Genomic DNA, 19,599 nt, shown 5'->3' on the forward strand with positions numbered 1-19,599 from the left:
AGGATCTCATTTTTATTCGACTCGTCGTGGTTTAAATACGTGTAATTCATGTATCACATGACGGATGTTGAATTATTTCTGTTTTTCGAAAATTTAATAATATTTTCCAAAAAATGTAATTTTCTTTGTCTTGTAAATGCTTATGGATTTGATATTTATAGTCATTGTATATGTTTTCTTAGATTATTGATTACAAAAAACTACCGAATTCAAATTTGAAATTATTTTGAAATTAAGAATACTATCATCCAGAAATTAGTAGTTTTAACAAATTCCAAAACTTTTTTTTATTTTTTTATTTACAGAAGGTGAGAGGTGAAGAGGCATAATTGCCGCGGCGGCTGGCCATGCGCTCCTCGCGCTCTGGCCACCTGAACTGCCGCCGCCGCTGCAACAACCTCAACAGTTTTAGTAATCAAATATCCGAATCACCATCAACAAATTATAAGAAGAAAATTATTAGAAAGTTTTGTTTTCCATCACCACTTATTGTGCTTGCCGTTGCATTATTGGTAGTACCGCCCCTGCATCCCTTGCCACCAACTTATGCTGCATATGCCGATAAAACAAAAGGACATAAACAATTCAACTTAACAATTGGCTATCTGACAGCAATGAAGGGTGAATTAAGAGACAAGCAGGGGCTGGCAATTTCTGGTGCATTATCGCTAGCACTTGATGAGGTAAAAACAATATTTAAGTAGTCACTTGTTAGTACCTGTAGTTGTCGCTTGGTATAACTACTGAGTTCGATTTTACCGATTGAAATCAAGTTCTCACAATATATTTGTTTTGTGGGCCCGATGGTTATATTCTTATATTACTCAACCCCCCCCCCTCTTTACTGCTACTTCCCGCTGCGTTACATTTGACTTGCGAGAAAAGCAAGTTTAATTATCGAAGGATAATTTCAAGTTGAAAACCAAAAACAGATCAAAAATCTCTTTGATTTCTCCTCCATCTGACCTTTGTGTAGAGAAATAATCACTGTGAGTATAGATACCATAATAATGGGTACAGAAACAAAGGAAGTATATGTGTAACGCCAAGGGAACAATTATTGCTTAAAACTACAGAATTGTACAAGGGTAGCGTTTTTTCGAATTAAGTATGCTATTTGTGACTATAGGCAAGGATAAATGAAACTTTATAACGTACTAATATCGATTTCCTCCATTTATAGATTAACAGTAAACCAACTATTTTACCGAATGTAAATTTAGTATTGCGATGGAATGATACAAGAGGCGAGACAGTTGTGGCTGCACGTGCAATGACGGAAATGATTTGCGATGGTGTTGTGGCATTTTTTGGACCAGAAGGTACATGTCATGTTGAAGCAATCATTGCACAAGCACGTAATATACCAATGCTTAGTTATGTAAGTATAATTTTGAGTTTGTGGCTATTAGTTTAGTTATCTTGTAAAAATTTATCCACTTACATCGTAGTTGACAGTACAATTTTAGTAATGTATGGAATTTTCTTTGATGTAGAAGTTTGACTGCATACATTTTGTTTTTACGACAGTAAAATCTTACAAAAAAAACCTAAACTCGCAAAACGCGATGTAAAGCTTTGGCGCAGTTCAATTCAAAAACTATAAGTTAGTTTTTGAATTTATTAGTTGCCACTATCATTTTGAAAGTATATTAAATTTGAAACAATTGACGCCAACCCACAGCTCTACTTTTGTTTGAAACAATTTTTCAAACCTTTGTTGTCCACTTTCTCGAAAAATATAAAAGATAGAGAGATGAAAATTTGTAGATGGCTTCAACTAGTGAGCCTTATGAAAAATTTTTGATGTTTCTAGAAAAATAATTTGAAAAAATTCAAAATTTTTAAAAAGTATGGCAAATGACGGTCGGAGGCGATGTAAAGCTGAATTTTTAGTATGTTATTTGGATCCCCTCCCCTTGGGCGAGTGTGAAACTACGTTTTGTCAGGAACCTCTCCTAAGAGCTCCAAATAACATACCAAAAAAGCAACTTTACATCGCGTTTTGCGACTTTAATGTAGAATATGACTGGCGTATTTCTTTGTTCTATTAGAATATTGAAAAATTTTTCCTATTCTTTCAAAATAATAAGGGTTGGGTTATATGTATAAAACCTTTTAGTAACTACACATGTAAATAATACCTACTAATAATGATATTCTACACCTTAAAGGTTTAATTAGTTTTTATTTGTGTATTTATTTGGCATTATCATTATTTTTTTAAGACTATAGTAGATAGTAATAAATATTAGTTTTTATTATATTTTCGTAAGACTAATATAATAACTGACGTAATGGTATCTATTACCATTGTAGTATATATACACAAATTAAACAAAGATACATACCTACTATAGATCAAGAGCCAACATGAAAATGTGTAATTTTATGCTCACTTGTGCTCTCTTTTATGCTTTCTTGATCCTGAGAGGAGTATGAACAAGTAATAACTAGATGGCAACAAAAATAGAGTGGTACCTTGGGTAGATGCAAGTAGATTTCATAAACATTTTTTAATCAATTTCAAAAGTGATTAGTTACTATTATCTTAACTAGATATTATCGCATTGAATAAGGGGCCATTGCTGGATAAAAATAACGTAAAAACGTATACGTAAAAAAAGGTATTTGCAATTTGTGATAAGACAATTGTGAACAGTTTTTGTTCATTTCATGAGAATGGTTCAGTCACGACTAGTATTTACGCTAAAAAAATCTTACAAAAAAATCAACTAAAATCGCAAAATACGATATAATGCTACTTTTTTGGTATGTTATTTGGATCACTTAGGAGAGTGTAAAACTACATTTTGCAAGCAAAAAAAGTTGTGCTATCTTCGTAATCCGTGACAAACTGCAATTGAAAATGGAGTAAAAATCAACTGCAGTTGAAAATGGAATAAATATCCGAATCATGTCCAAATTATAAATTATAATAAAGTAGTTAAGCAAAAAATAAGTGTTTAAATTTATTTATTCACACAACATATTTATTAAAATGGAATACCACAAATTAAAGCTCTCTACCATGAATAGAAATATGTCAGCTGTAAAATTGACTCCTACTATAAACAATACGCATTAATCGTTTTCAGACTATGCGCCCAAAATTATATTTAAACGAAAATGGTATAAAATTAATACAGAAGAATTTTATTTAAACTACGCTCGATAAAAATAAAAATATCTCTTGAAGATATTTATCGAGATTCATCCCCGTCTCTTCATCTCAAGGAGATTTTTTGATGCATATTGAGAAGAGAATATATAAAGGGCGAATTAATTGAATGAGCTACATTGAAAAAAAATTGAGGTGCCTTTTTCGAGAATTTTCGAAAAAAAAGTTCTTTCCATCCGCATAAAAAATACTAAATTCGATCAAAGCTACCTTAAAGTAAGCATAGCTTTGCGACAGATTAGAGCAAATTTCCATTTTTTCGTACTGGCTCTTGATTCACTACATGTATGCGATAAATATATCAACTATTGTGTGGGTATTTTCCAAAATGTACATAGTGTTTTTCCTTTTCAAGAATTCAATTTTAATTCATACAATTTTTTATGTATTTGTTTACCTTTATCAAATAAAACATTAAAAAAATATTGTTATACCTTCAAAATGAAAATATAAAGTATTGAATTGAATTGGAATCATCCATAATTTATGTTAATATATTTTTATTTTATTTATTCATTAGCTTATTAACAGTAAAAATTTATCCGACTAAAGGCTAATGTACACCGTTTAGAAAAATTCGAGAAAAACTGTTTTTTATACTGTCGCTTTTTACAACTTTTCTAACGTACAAACCAATATGTTTCTTACTAATTAAAATCGTAATGCAATCAAATTATTTCCTTGCACTTTGTATGTATGTTAAGTACGGATTGGGGCATAAAAACCAAGTGCTTTGTTTTTTGGACAATGGTAGGCCATTAGAATATGATGAGGTTTGCGGACTGTTGCATTTCTATTTCATTTGTCATCAGCGTGGACGCTAAAATAACACAACTCCAGCGTAACTCGTGCTGTAGCAAAGTCACTGACACGCAACTCCAAACAAATACCCCACGATGACAAGTAAGAAACAAATGCTTTGATTTAAGAAATGTATTCCAACATTCAGCACCAGAACACCTCTGTCTTTTCTAATGGCGTTTTTATTACCAACACTGTATAATAATTCCAGAATAGACCGAAAAATGGAGACAGAATTGGATGCTTCATTTTCCCGCTTCTGTCTCAGAAGAGACATTTTGTCTAAAATGAATGTTCAAGGGATAAACTATAAACATTTTCTGTATTTAACTTAACATTCGAGATATTTTCTCACTAATGACTAAAAAGAATCCTGCATCCTGTATGTTATATAATGTGTCCATCTATCCGCTTAAACCTGCGTTTTATCATTTCTACTAACTAATGCCATTTTTAACGTTGGCTAACCCACTCTTCCCAGAATATTTTAATGCAAAAACACATGCCTAACCTATTATCTTATTCCTAGGGGAATTTCGCTTTGTATAATTATAAAATAGAACATCCGTAAATAGTTATCATCTACCCGTTGATAATTGAGTTTTATTAAACCAATTTCAATATAATTTGCACTTTTTAAAAAATATTGTCAGAGTATTTATTTTAATTGCCCCGTTGAAAATCAAAACTAAAATACGGGTGGTTTTTTTCTAACCTGACCAAATGTTTTTCAACAAAATCATTTTTCCCTTTTTAATCAATTATCTTCTTATTTGAATATCGTTCTTTATGATTATATCATGGAGTAAAAAGTTCCTAAGCACAACTTTAACAACAACCCAATAATTGCCCAATACTACTCCTAGCTCCCGGACATGCATATTTTCTTATGTAAAAACTGTATAGATTCATCGCATTTCAGGACAGTGTTTATCAGTAATAAATTCATATGCAAATATGTTCTAGCACGAGAACAGGAATTAATATGAAAAAATTTCTGCTTTACTTGAATTTAATAGAATATAATAATAAATATATCTCCATATAAATAAAATATTTAGCAATGCGGTTAGTTTATTAAATATAATTTATCACGATTATATTCACCCGTATACAAGCAAAAAAACACCTGTTGAAAATATAAAGTACACATGCAGTAAATCTACAAAACGAACTAATCTTTTACCTATTGCTATGTCTATATTTTGTAAGATGAATATATATATACCTTTGTATAAAATGAACAGGGCTGACAGATGGAATAATTGGATAAAAAATCAGAATTATTTGAATCTTCTGTATCCAGCTGGCACTCAAGATTGCCTCGCATAATTGGATACAAAAATCAAAATTCAAATGTCAAGTAATAGATTTCGTGAGTGGCTTCCTTTTGGCGAGTCTACCAACTTTCTGTCTACGACTTTATTCGAAAGTGCTGCGTTTTCAAATGAGCACTACTTAACATACTTAAACTATCGATCTGAAAAACCGCAGCAGTGAATTTGTGGATACTATGACCACTTGCTAACATTAATAATTATTAAATAATAAAATATTTTGTCCGACAAAAATACTGCACCGATGAGTTTCTCTATCATCTCGAACATGCCGTACTTAAGAATTGTTTAATAATTATTAATGTTATCAAATGGTCATAGTGTCCGACAAATTCCTTGTCGCGTTTTAGTCGTAGAGAGAAAGTTGGTAGACTTGGCAATAAAAAGCCACTCACGAAGTTTCAAGTAGTTATTAATCATTTAACAAACCGTGGGACCTTTTCTGTCTCACGGTCCTTAAACTGTTAAACAATTTTACCACCAAAGGAATACATTTTTTACTTGAGGCAAAACTGGTCGTTTATGACAATCCAAAAAATCGAATTAAGTGTTTAGTTATTTTCATATTCTACGTTATTTAAAGTGACCAAAAAAACAACAATTATATAAAAAGATTTGATTCGGAATAATTTCAGTGACCCAACGGAATAAAAAGGTTGGCTCTAGTGGCAGCTGAAGATAAACTAAGTTAGAAGTATTTCATGCACCTTCTTTGAGATAGTAGATATCTATATTTCCACAAATTTAAATATCCTTATAGTTTTTTAAGATATTTTTAAACAATGAACAGAGGACTTTGAACAAAAGTATATGTATGTATGATTATAATCGTAGATAAGGCTTATACTATTTAAATCGATCGTCAATTTTTTTCTATTTTGAATGGGAATAGTTTGGTTGCATGACACATGTCGGTTCTTCGTTCGTTTTAAAAGTATTGATTTATAAACTACATAATAAAAATTATGTTTAAATTATATTGCTTTTTACAACGCATCAAAAATACGCAAAATAATTATTTATATATTCAGGAAGGTCATTAAAGTTTCATCGGTACTTAACACTTTTCAGCAAATCCTTAATATATTGATGGCTAGTTATTTTACAAGTAATTATACAAAACCCTATTAAGAGATAATGCAAAGAGTTTTTACTTTCCATTGAATTATTTGTTATAAAAGAAAATCTTCAGCCATAAATTCTAAGAAACTAAGTATATATTCTTAATTTCTAAACGCAATTCGGAATAAAATTATTCGTCTTCGAAATGCGTATTAAAATTATTTTCTAGAATTATATTTATAAGAAAATACAAAAATAGGGTCCCTTTGATAATTGGACGGATAGTTTTTGAAAATATCGATTAAGTTGTAGAAATCGAATTCGAAGGATTCACCAAGGTTTTTTGCTTTTTAGGAGAATGGCAACTGCCTCATCCTACCTTGACGTTCTTGAATCACAATTTCTACAAATTATTAAATAATTTTTAACCGACTTCAAACAAAAACGGAGGAGGTTATCAATTCGACTGTATTTATTTTTTTTTTACCGACTTTAAACAAAAACGAAGTAGGTCCTCAATTCGACTGTATTTTTTTTATGTTTGTTACCTCAGAACTTTTGACTAGGTGAACCGATTTTGATTATTCTTCATTTGTTTGAAAGCCAGTGCTTCTCGTTTGGTTCCATTTCATTTTGGTCCAGTTTTGACAATGGCATCCATGAGAAAATCATAAAAGTCTTAAATTGGCATTAAGTATGCAAGACAAGAGAACGAATAACTCAATATCATTTCGATGATTCTTTTTTTTAGTGACAAATTAGTTCAGATTCACTAAAAATCACAAAATAAAAAAACTTTTAACAAAAAGAAAACCGACTTCAAAAGAAAAACTTTTCCAAAATAAATTAAAATGCACTAAAAAGTAAACACATAACGATAATATAATGTAGTTAAAAATATTGTTATTTTTGGAGTCGGTGTCAGCCAAGGAAACAACTCTGACAGAACAGTTTTCTACAAGCTTGGCTGACACCGACTCCAAAAATAACAATAATTTTAACTTCATTATATTATCGTTATTTGTTTACTTTTTAATTTATTTTGGAAAAGTTTTTCTTTTGAAGTCGGTTTTCTTTTTGTTAAAAGTTTTTTTTTTTTTTTTTTTTTTTGAAAAATATACGGAGTGGCCACTTTTATTTTTATCAATGTTTTATACTTTTTAAGAATTATATTTTAATTACAATATAAAATAAAATCTATAGTTGTAAAATGTAGAAAATAGAAAAATCGTATTCGAAGGATTTGACAAGATTTTTTGACTGTTTAGAGGAATGGAAAGTGCTTAGGTACTCGTAAATAATTCTAAATAATTATACTTCCAAACCTTTATATTTCTGCTTTCAAAGATTTCTTTTACAATTATTTTTATACCTTAATATCTTATTTTCCTTTGAATCAATTTTCAGTTAAGACCAGATTTAAAATGAAAATATAAAGAAATTACTAATGTTAATTATCCATACAAAAATAACTTATTTTACATAAACATTTCATACATATTGAACACTGTTGTTGTATTGTATATGAGAATCAAAAACTTTGGTAGCTTGCCAAATATACCCAAAACTAATTTCATTTCATTATTTACATACTACACATATAAACCGTATGTTACACATAAAAAATGATATGCGCACTTTTTGTTCTAAACTATAACAAGTTTCCCATTTCCTTTCCATCTTTTTAGTGATCATTTTTTTTACACAACGCGACGTATCGAATATAATATTGTTTATAACATAACGATATTGTTTTAGTATATTTTGCACAAATGTATCGACTATAAAACAGTATTATAACTGCCAATAAAAACTTTAAATTGATTAAATTTATTATTCTAACTCTTTTCGTAGTATAATTCCAAATAAATTTCAAGTTTTTATCATTTAAGATATTTTTATTTTTAAACAATCTTCAAATAATAGCTTAATCCAACCATTTCATCGAACTAAAATATTTGGAAAATTTTCCAACAAGATCTGAAAATCTAACCTATAATCACTTACGAATCGATTTGAATTCCGAATTCATTCAATATTGATAGAATTTCATGAATCTACCATTTCTAATTCATGGACAACACCAACATAATATTAGAAATCCATCCCAAGTACGACCGAAACAGGACTTTCTACCGAAACCAAAACCGAATCTTCGATATCTGCCTCAGTTTCGACCGAACTCGTTACTTTTTTAGATATGTTAAAAATCTATTATTTACCGAAACTTGGCTTATTTTTTTACACTTATACAGACAGTTAACCCGCGTTAAATGACATAAAAAACAATAATTAAAGTATGTAAAAAGAATAACATATAACACATAAACACAGAACACAATCACGCCAGACTGGCCGACGATCTCAACTGATGATGACAAATGGCATACGTGTCACGAAGGTCAGCAGATTTTCTTGCCGAAAGCGAAGTTTTGCTGGATCACTTATTAGTCATCATTACTATAAGTGGATCACGCTCAAACTTCTTACATGGCAGTAAGGTTTGATTAGCTAATTTACCCATTTTATGCCGGATTTCCACTAAACGGACAATCAAAAACAAACCCAAACTCAGATAATAACTTAACTTTTCGCAAACTTTTTGAAGACTAGCGTGCTTTGCTTTAAAGTTAAGTTATTATTTGATTTAGAGTTTTGTTTTTGTTTGTCCGGTTATTGGAAAACCGATATTAGTTTTTATTTATGAAATGTAATATAAAAGACCTCAATGAAAATTATAATAAAGGATCGTCTTTGTGGAAATCAGTTTTCATTGAAACTGTCTGAAAAATTGAGAAATATATACAAAAGCTTATGCCTCTGTCAACTTCAATATTTCACATTAATAATATATAGTAATATTTTTCTTCAAAAAATTGAAACTTATTGATAATTTCATTTTGTAAACTGTTTAAAAAACAAAAATAATATTTAATCAATGAAATTTAAATTTTTTTCAGAAATGTTCAGATCATAAAGCATCATTTGTCCCGACATTCGCTCGTACGGAACCACCTGATACACAAGTAACAAAATCAATAATATCGTTATTAAAGTATCATAATTGGCACAAATTTTCAATTATATATGAAGAAACATGGGAAACAGTTGCAACATCATTACAAGATCAAGCAAAAAAGTCAAATCTTACTATAAATCATAAACGAATATGGGTTGATCAATTTACATGTTGCGAACAAAAGCAGCCATGCTGTCATAGTGGATATACGTATCGTTTCATTACCGAAACAAAAAATCAAACTCGAAGTATGTATTATTCATTTATTATTTGATTTACGTCATTAATGATTAATATTTAATATTATCTCTTTCCCTGATTTAATCAAATACTGGGTGGCGTTTTTATCTTGACATATGCATGAAACTCGAAAAAAAAAGTTTAATCGAGGAAAATGATTCAAACGAAAAATGCTAATTTTAAAGACACACGTCTTATACGGATATTGAATTCAATCTAAATTTTCCGGTTCAATTAAAACCACCCTCTAATTCACAACTAGCAAACATTTGACGAACACTTTAAGTTAGAAAGTGGTTCTTTTTTTAAAAACACAAACATTTTTTGTTTGAAACATTTTTTTTTTAAAGCGAATAAAGCTACGTATCATAGTTTTTTGAACGCTTCGTTAACTTATACCTATTTTGAGTGGGCTACAACAAACCTCCGGTATAAATTAAACCAAGTAAAAATCAGATTCTTTTTAAATACTATATTAAGTAAGTGATTTTTTTACAATTGGCTCTGCGATTTTTACTTTTAAATACCTATAATTACTTATTCGTTGTTTTTTTTTTCAGTTTATGTATTTCTGGGAACACCAACATCATTGATTGATATAATGAATGCAATGCAAATGGCTCAATTGTTTCAGAATGGTGAATATATGGTGATTTATGTTGATATGATTGCTTATTCAGTCAAAGAAGCTCAAAAATATTTATATAGTATGTAATTTATAAAAATTTATATTTATTCAATTTTCAAAATGAATTATTGTATTTAACTAAGTAGTGGGCGAAAGACCTTTGGATCTTTTTAAATAAAATTTCAGAATAACATTATTCATTATGTAAAAAGAATCTTCTGATCGTACCTCAAAGCTATTCCAAAATACAAGAGAATACAAACGGTTCCGACTAACATTGACTTTTGCTGTAATGTAAAACAGACCCGTGCGCAAGGGAGAGGTTTTGGGGGTCAAAACCCATTCCATTGAGAATCTGTCCACATAAATTTTGAGCTAACAATATAGTTCTGAAAATGCATCCATTTATGAAACGCATTTCCATTGACTAGTCAGATATCGAAGCATATTCTGAGCTCAGTATATTCTTTAACTTTGTCTTTGAGTAGAGCGTATGAAAGATTGAAAGAAAATGTAACGTTGAACAAGTGTTCAGAAACATTTTCAAAACCATAATCGATATCTGCGATGAATACGATATAGAAGTGCGGAAGCCAAGGTTGGCGTCATAACAGACTCAACGCTTGAATATACCAACTGCTTCAGTTTAAGATCATAGATCGAATTTTGAACCATCGTAATGTTTTATCAAATTTGCTTGTCTTTTTCTCAATAAAATGAAAATTTTTGATGAAAACTCTTGGTCGCCTTTTTGAACTAGTATATTCGATTTTGCACGATGATTCCCATGGCATCTGTATTTTGACTTAGATCGAAAATGTCTGAAGATCGGCTAAACGGTTTTGTCTTCGCTCAATATACATCGCGATGTTGAGGTCGATACACACAGAGTTTTGGAAAACTTTTTTTCTGTACTTCGCTCGAGTTAATTTATTGAAAAACAATGACTAAATAACACATTTAGACCTAATTAAATGTTCTATTATTCGAAAAAAGAATTTCTTGTTTTTATTGACTTGATGACCTAGCATGGCGAAAAAAAGGTTGAACCCTCCCTTGGATAATTCCTGCGCAAAGGTCTGATGTAAAAAAATGTATCATTTCTTTATTCATTTTTAGAATTTGAAGAATTTAACAAATATCAATCATGCTATGATCTGCCAAAAGATATTTTAAAATTTGCAAGATCATTACTAGTGGTCGTATCAACACCACCTTTGACGGATTATGGTAATTTTGCGGAAAAAGTTAAAACGTATAATGCAAGACCACCATTTAATCTTCATACGCCTAATATTTTATTAAATGATAATTATACAAAAGTATGTATACATTGGTAGTAATTGTTTTGATAAACTTAGTTAACGATATTTCATAGAAATTATTAAATCTTTTTTTTTTTAGTATGTCTCAATATATGGAGCATATTTATACGATTCAGTTAAATTATACGCGGATGCTTTAGATTATTTAATTCGTATCAGAACCAACGGATCTATTTTAACAAACGAAATAGTTCAAGATGTTGCGAGTAATGGAACAGACATTATTCAAACGATTATTAATAAAGGCCAATATACAAGTAATTATTAAAATATAGAAAAATTCTTAAATACGCCACAAAAATCAGGGATACGCAATAAACTATAATTTTTTTGTTTTATTTTCCAAATTAAATCAAAATTGAATCATGATTGAAACTTATTCTAGAGAATATAAAACTTGTTTTAATAACTTTCTTTGTATCAAAATGAAGAAAATTGAAGTTTTTCCTTTTTTGCGAGCAATTTTCGAATGTGTCCCTGAAAAATATGGACATTTTCCAACTTATTTCCATTCTAGCATGAGCTCTTAAATAAATAATGATTAAAAGAAATATTGTAATATAAGTACATCTATTTGAAGCATCAATTTAAATAAGCCTGTGGCGCTTAGCTTTAACTAATGCTTCTTTGGAGGTTTAAAAAGTATAATTTCAACTTAAGAATTTCAAGTTTTTCCCAACAAAAAAATTACATCCCTGATTTTTAAAATTGTGATAAAAAACAAATACCGATGTTAAGTTATTAGTGTGATCAAATAAAAAAAAAATGGCGTCAATTTTTAGATAATTCTGAGTTCGGAGAAAAAAATTGAATTTAGTAGATCATTATGATACAAATTGAAGAAACTAAAATCTAACATTTTTTGATGGTCGGAAGGGGTCCAAAAAAAAATGGTAAAGTGGCCTAATCCGGTCTTTCGCGTCAGACACCGTCGGATTGAGTTAAAAATAAAAAAGTGTTTAATAAGCTTACGCGCCGTAAAAAGGCGAAAAGAATGAGCTGAGAATGAACCCGATTGGTCCATCGATGTCCCCACAAATTGCAAAAAACCATCGATTTTGCTCGAAATTTCAAAACTTCATAGCTCTTGTTGTTTTAAAGATTCAAAGCTGAGATTTAAATGGATTGTAGCTTTTGTACCCATGAAGTATCACACACAATTTCAGCAAGATCGAATGTATACTTTTTGCAAACCGCAGCTGAATGCAAAAAACAGGGCTTTTGTAAAATGGCCCTAAAAAAGTTGTGGTGCGGTAACGCGCTATTTTTTTTACGCGATCATATGCTTCAATAGTTAAAGTAATACCTACTAAAGTGTCAACCTCTTATCTTAAGTAAAAGTTACTAAAATATTAATTTTAAATTACTATTATTTTAAATTATAACATTAAAAATAGGGTGGAAGTAATGAGAGCAATTATTAAGAGACAGAAGTTATGTGACATTATAGTCTTAATAATTGCTCACATTACTCCCATCCTATTTTTAATGTTATAATTTAAAATAATAGTAATTTAAAATTAATATTTTAGTAACTTTTACTTAAGATAAGAGGTTGACACTTTAGTAGGTATTACTTTAACTATTGAAGCATATGATCGCGTAAAAAAAATAGCGCGTTACCGCACCACAACTTTTTTAGGGCCATTTTACAAAAGCCCTGTTTTTTGCATTCAGCTGCGGTTTGCAAAAAGTATACATTCGATCTTGCTGAAATTGTGTGTGATACTTCATGGGTACAAAAGCTACAATCCATTTAAATCTCAGCTTTGAATCTTTAAAACAACAAGAGCTATGAAGTTTTGAAATTTCGAGCAAAATCGATGGTTTTTTGCAATTTGTGGGGACATCGATGGACCAATCGGGTTCATTCTCAGCTCATTCTTTTCGCCTTTTTACGGCGCGTAAGCTTATTAAACACTTTTTTATTTTTAACTCAATCCGACGGTGTCTGACGCGAAAGACCGGATTAGGCCACTTTACCATTTTTTTTGGACCCCTTCCGACCATCAAAAAATGTTAGATTTTAGTTTCTTCAATTTGTATCATAATGATCTACTAAATTCAATTTTTTTCTCCGAACTCAGAATTAAATTATTCAAAAAGTTAATTTGATCACACTATATACCAAATATATAAAATTTATTTTAGGTGTTACTGGTTCAATAATAAAATTAGATAAATATGGTGATTCGGAAGGAAATTTTTCTGTTTTATCATTTAAACCTTATGATATAAAAGTAGATAAATTTGAATGTGATCATCATATGATTCCTATTGGACAGTTTTACTACACACAAAAAGAGGACGATTTTCCAGTGAGTGAGTTATTTATTCTTTCATGTGAAGCGATTTAAAAAAAAAATATTTTAAAATAATATTTGTGTAAATATTTCATTTAGGAATTCAAATTGAAATCACATAATAAACCAATTGATTGGCCTGGAGGGCGTAAACCCGAAGATGAACCAAGTTGTGGATTTATGAATGAACTGTGTCCGAAAAGTGACACACAAATTAATAGCATTATTGCAGCAGGTGTTTTAGCACTTATACTATTTTGTGCAGGCGTTGTTACTATGAGTATTTATAGAAAATGGAAAATAGAACAAGAAATTGAAGGTTTACTATGGAAGATTGATCCTAGTGAAATACATGGATATTTTGGTAATGATATTGTATCCTCACCTAGTAAGGTATGTCAGCTACATCAATAGACTTATATTAAATATAGACTGTCACTGCTACAAAAATGAACTTTTCGTAACTTGGACCGTAGTTTTTTATCAGTAAGATATAGTTATAATGAAACTCACTACCAATTGATAGTTTCGACTTTAGTAATATACTTCGTAATCACGTTTTTGTCCTAAATACCTAATAACATATCAGTTTATATCAATCGAGAGCCCCAAAATCGACTGTAAATAAAATTGACATTAGTTTATTACCTAATCTTTTTTCTCTAACTTTAATATTTTTAGAACATTAAACGTAAATATCTCTCTTTATTATTATAAACTAAGAGATAATAGATGATAAATGTTGTAAATTTTATTTTCTATAGCCTTGCTTATTATAAAAATTTCAATTTTATTAATTATCTAGAAATTCTCAAAATTCTCAGATAGAAAACTGCTAAAGGACTTTTCGTCTCAGAGTTTCTTCCGTTATGAACTAGTTTTATCTTATAATTTTTGGAATACCCTGAATTTTCGAGAATCGTGTAAGCGGCCTATATTTAATAAAACCTTAGCCCATAGCAGATTAAAAAATAATCAATAAATTTAATATTTTTGTTTAATCCCACAGTTAAGTTTAGTAAGCGCTGCATCATATGAATCTAGATGCGGAGCACAAGTATTTGCCGCAACAGGGCAATATCGTGGTGTAGTTGTTCGTATTAAAGAACTTAAATTTGGTAAAAAGAAAGATATTGCCCGTGATATAATGAAGGAGATGCGTTTACTTCGAGACATTCGTCATGATAATATTAATTCATTTATTGGCGCATGTGTAGAGCCGATGAGAATTTTACTAGTCACTGATTATTGTGCCAAAGGAAGTCTTTATGTAAGTGAGCAAAACTAGACAAAGGAAAATTGAAAATTTAACATTTTATCTTGCTTTTAGGACATTATTGAGAATGAAGATATAAAATTGGATAGTATGTTTATAGCATCGTTAGTTCATGATCTCATAAAAGTAAGTATTTATTATTTATTTATTGTATTTCATATCGCAATTATCATTTTGTGGATACTCTCGCCACAAACTATTAAATATTCGAAACAAAAAATATTTCCTCCTGCTCTGTAGCATTTTCGAATTTGAATGACTTCCCAAGGTCATATTTTCATCAAGTATAGCTTTAAATGATCTCTGAATTATTATACAGAAATTCAACAAAAAACACATATAGTTAAAACCCTTTTATTTAATAATCAATGCATAGTATAAAACAAAGTCGCATCCCGCTGTCCGTCGCTATGTCCCTATGTATGCTTAGATATTTAAAACTACACAACGGATTTTGATGCGGTTTTTTCTAGTAGTAGATTCGAGAGGAAGTTTTTTTATGTATAATACATGCATAATATAGTAGAGAAACACTGGTACATAATTTTAGAGGTTAAACGAATTTGTGAACAAAAGGAGGATAAGTGGTGGCATTTGAAGTGAAGGTTATAACACAATTATACTCTTATTTAAAAGTATTTAAAATTGAAGCTGCTCAGCGAAGCGGGTAGTTCACAGCTAGTACTCTATAAATAATTAATAACTTTAAAATTTATATTTTAATTGAAATTTTAAAAATTTTTTAGGGCATGCTGTATATACATAGTTCATTGTTAGTTTGCCATGGAAATTTAAAATCATCTAATTGTGTTGTTACAAGTCGCTGGATGTTGCAAGTTACAGACTTTGGTCTAAACGAAATACGCCATTCGGCTGAAAATGATAATAGTATTGGAGATCATCAGTATTTTCGAAGTAAATTAAAATATAATATAATTTTTAAACTGTAATTAATTGTTGTGAAATATTAGGTTTATTTTGGAAAGCTCCAGAACTACTACGACCCACTGTACATACAAAAGGTACACAACAAGGCGATGTTTATGCTTTTGGTATTATTTTATATGAAATTATAGGACGTAAAGGTCCATTTGGAATTACTGGTTATGAGCCCAAAGGTAAGCAATAATTGTTTTAATTCCAATTAAAATTACTTTACAATGTATAAATTTTTAGAAATTATTGAACTTGTTAAAAGAATACCGGGTGAGAATGAGCTACCTTTTCGTCCAGATATCAGATTACTTGCCGATTCTGAATTAGGTTCAAAAGGATATTATGATTACGTTGTGAATTGTATACAAGACTGTTGGGCTGAAAATCCAGATGATCGGCCTGATTTTTCACAAATTCGAAGTAAATTGAAAAGAATGAAAGAGGGAAAGTAAGTCATAATAAATTTAATAAAAAATTAAAATTTGTTTTTTTTTTTTTAATTATTAACATTTCTAGACATCGTAATATTATGGATCAAATGATGGATATGATGGAAAAATATGCAAATAATTTGGAAGATCTAGTCAATGAAAGGACACGATTATTGTTTGAAGAAAAACAAAAAACTGAAGATTTGTTACATAGAATGTTGCCCGAGTATGAATTTTAAATGTGAATTACATTTCTTAATATATTTTAATGTAAATTTTTTTTAGGCCCGTAGCCAAAAAATTAACTCTTGGGCATGGAGTTGAACCCGAATCATTCGATGCAGTTACTATTTATTTTAGTGATATTGTTGGATTTACAGCAATGTCTGCAGAAAGTACGCCTCTTCAGGTTGTGAATTTTTTAAACGATCTTTATACAGTATTCGATAGAATTATAAAAGGTTATGATGTTTATAAAGTTGAAACAATTGGCGATGCTTACATGGTGGTAAGTTTTCTATTTACTTCTACCGTTGATAGATTGATTTCAATGTTTAATTTTGTTCATCAGGTTTCAGGTCTTCCATTAAAAAATGGTGACCGACATGCCGGTGAAATCGCATCAATGGCTTTGGATTTATTAGAAGCTGTCAAAAACCATTCAATATCTCATCGACCCAATGAAACTTTAAAACTACGTATTGGAATACACACAGGTATGATTTGGATATATTAAATATAGTCTAGGTACTCTTGGTACTATATATATTGTGTTATTGATAAACAAACCTCTACAAATTTTTGTTTACATTAATTATGCTTAGCTTGACAACTTTTTCCTCTGCGAAAATCTGGTAAATAAAACATTTTCTCTCCGGGACATAGAGGAATGTTTATTGCACCACAAAATGAAAATTGACTGATACCCGTAATAATAAATGAAAAAATCGTTATTTTAGATCCTCAACAATACAGAATGTCCGTTATACGAATTTCAATTTTCAAGATACAGGGCCACAGTGTATTATCAAGTCTAAGACAAAATGATTTTTGCATTTGTTATTATTATTGCCATCTTTCTATTAGAATAACAACAAAATTCTATATATCAATTTTAATGATTGTGGTGCAATCAAAAAATCCGGGCGACGTGAAAGAGAACGCCCTACTTACGATAATTTCTGTAGGGGAAAAATGATAGGCTAAGCTTAATTGAGCTACACAATAATTTTAGATGATATGCTGACAGGCACTCAACTTATATTGAAGCTATAAAAGCACAACACACAAAAATGTAACTGTAATATCGTTATATTTTTATTTTAGGACCAGTTGTCGCAGGCGTTGTGGGTCTTACCATGCCTAGATACTGCTTGTTTGGAGATACAGTAAATACAGCATCTCGTATGGAATCAAATGGGGAGCCATTAAAAATTCATATAAGTGAACAATGTAAAGCTAGTTTGGATAAAATCGGTGGCTACGTAATAGAAACCCGTGGTCTTGTAAATATGAAAGGAAAAGGAGAAGTATTAACATATTGGTTAGTAGGTGCAAAAGATGGAGCCATACAAAGACGTGATGTAGATTTTGGAGATTTACCTCCATTATTCTGTCGTCCAAGACGTAGTCCCAAATTAAATACAGAATCCCGACAACCGTCAATATGTGGTGGCTTAATATATTCACAAATAGTTGGAAGTCGACGACAGTCTACAATACCAAAAAATATTGATCTTGATAGTTTGTCGTCAACGCGTAATTCCAGTCCAATTGTAACTCGTACAAATAAAAAAATTGAAAAAATAAGTAACTACATTGATGAAAGTGTATCAAAAGCTACTTTAGATGCGTTCGATAGTGATAGTGAATCTGAGTTAAATCAACGAAAAAGAGTATTGCAACCAAAACAACGAAGAGTATTATCATCGATAGCATCTTCAGATGATAGAGATAATTTATCAATAAAACAAACAAAATGTGCAATTCGTTCATCAAAATCATTAGATTTATTTCCAAATATCAAAAGTAAACCATTATTACAATCGTCTACATTATTTTTTAAAATACCAAAACGTAGTTCTCGATCTCTTGAAAATTATGATAATGCAAAATTAGCATCCTCATTAACGATACAATCGAATATCATAGCAGCAAACAATAATTGTCCAAATGGGAATGTTGTAACAATATCAAATTTAGCAGATAATATTAGTGTAACAGAAAATCTAGATGATGTGGAAATACCTTTATTACGAACACCAGGTTTTCATAACAATGAAATAACAATTATGCCACGTCAAACTGCAAACACAACAACGACGCATGGTAGTTCAAAGTGTGATCCATTTGATCAAATATCACATTCAACAAATAAACGTTGGAAAAGTTCTGAAGATATTGCAAGACTTGGTGGTGATAATCTAAGTGATGAGCATAATAAAAAACTAATATCCCGTAATTCAATCAAAAGTTGGTTAGTTGGATTATTTAATGGAAATGGACTTAGATCTAGTGATGTATCGTTACGTAAAGGAGTTCTTACTGGAGGATATAACGACATATCATCTGAAAAAGAAAGTATAGTTTAATTTTCATCATTATCCAATCATGTATTCGAAATCTTCAACATATTATTAGTACAAAAAGGAAATAATGACAAGACTGACGATATTATTTACATAAAGCACCATCACTTTCTTTTCAATCACATAGCATTTGTTTCATTTTATTCAATAATTCGTGTACTGTTCGCAATTGCATATTCTATAAAATGTTTTTTAAAGGAGTCTGATATAATTGGAAATCAGCAAAAAATATTATGTATTTATAAATCCTAATTTCTGGTAACAAATATCAAGTAATGTTACTTCTTTAAAGTAAAGATGCAACACGAATACATTTAAAAAGTATTCAAATAGGCTTTTTATGGCTATCAAAATGATTCCTAAACTCCAATGTTTCTTTATTTAGATTACCGAAAAATATGTTGAAATATTTCTCTATGAAAGATCATACCTAAGACATGCTGTATTTTCGATAGAGCATGTCTTCAAACAG

The 19,599-nt window shown here is 30.0% G+C and overlaps 1 protein-coding gene across 1 annotated transcript in view; it reads left to right on the forward strand.

Annotated features, from left to right (window-relative positions):
* Positions 1 to 19,599, forward strand: part of LOC123297021 (receptor-type guanylate cyclase Gyc76C-like) — a 44,174-nt gene extending 24,575 nt beyond the window's left edge. Inside the window, exons 3-19 of the mRNA XM_044878789.1 lie at positions 306 to 683; positions 1,184 to 1,381; positions 9,342 to 9,648; positions 10,201 to 10,347; positions 11,388 to 11,590; positions 11,673 to 11,850; positions 13,745 to 13,911; positions 13,996 to 14,289; positions 14,906 to 15,166; positions 15,227 to 15,298; positions 15,919 to 16,087; positions 16,144 to 16,290; positions 16,349 to 16,556; positions 16,625 to 16,765; positions 16,825 to 17,047; positions 17,111 to 17,255; positions 17,866 to 19,599. Of these exons, the coding sequence (XP_044734724.1) occupies positions 348 to 683; positions 1,184 to 1,381; positions 9,342 to 9,648; positions 10,201 to 10,347; positions 11,388 to 11,590; positions 11,673 to 11,850; positions 13,745 to 13,911; positions 13,996 to 14,289; positions 14,906 to 15,166; positions 15,227 to 15,298; positions 15,919 to 16,087; positions 16,144 to 16,290; positions 16,349 to 16,556; positions 16,625 to 16,765; positions 16,825 to 17,047; positions 17,111 to 17,255; positions 17,866 to 19,130 (4,461 nt within the window). The 5' untranslated portion in view covers positions 306 to 347 and the 3' untranslated portion in view covers positions 19,131 to 19,599. The remainder of the gene's footprint in view (positions 1 to 305; positions 684 to 1,183; positions 1,382 to 9,341; positions 9,649 to 10,200; positions 10,348 to 11,387; positions 11,591 to 11,672; positions 11,851 to 13,744; positions 13,912 to 13,995; positions 14,290 to 14,905; positions 15,167 to 15,226; positions 15,299 to 15,918; positions 16,088 to 16,143; positions 16,291 to 16,348; positions 16,557 to 16,624; positions 16,766 to 16,824; positions 17,048 to 17,110; positions 17,256 to 17,865) is intronic.

Source organism: Chrysoperla carnea, chromosome 3 (assembly GCF_905475395.1).
Source record: "Chrysoperla carnea chromosome 3, inChrCarn1.1, whole genome shotgun sequence".
Lineage (NCBI taxonomy): Eukaryota > Metazoa > Arthropoda > Insecta > Neuroptera > Chrysopidae > Chrysoperla > Chrysoperla carnea.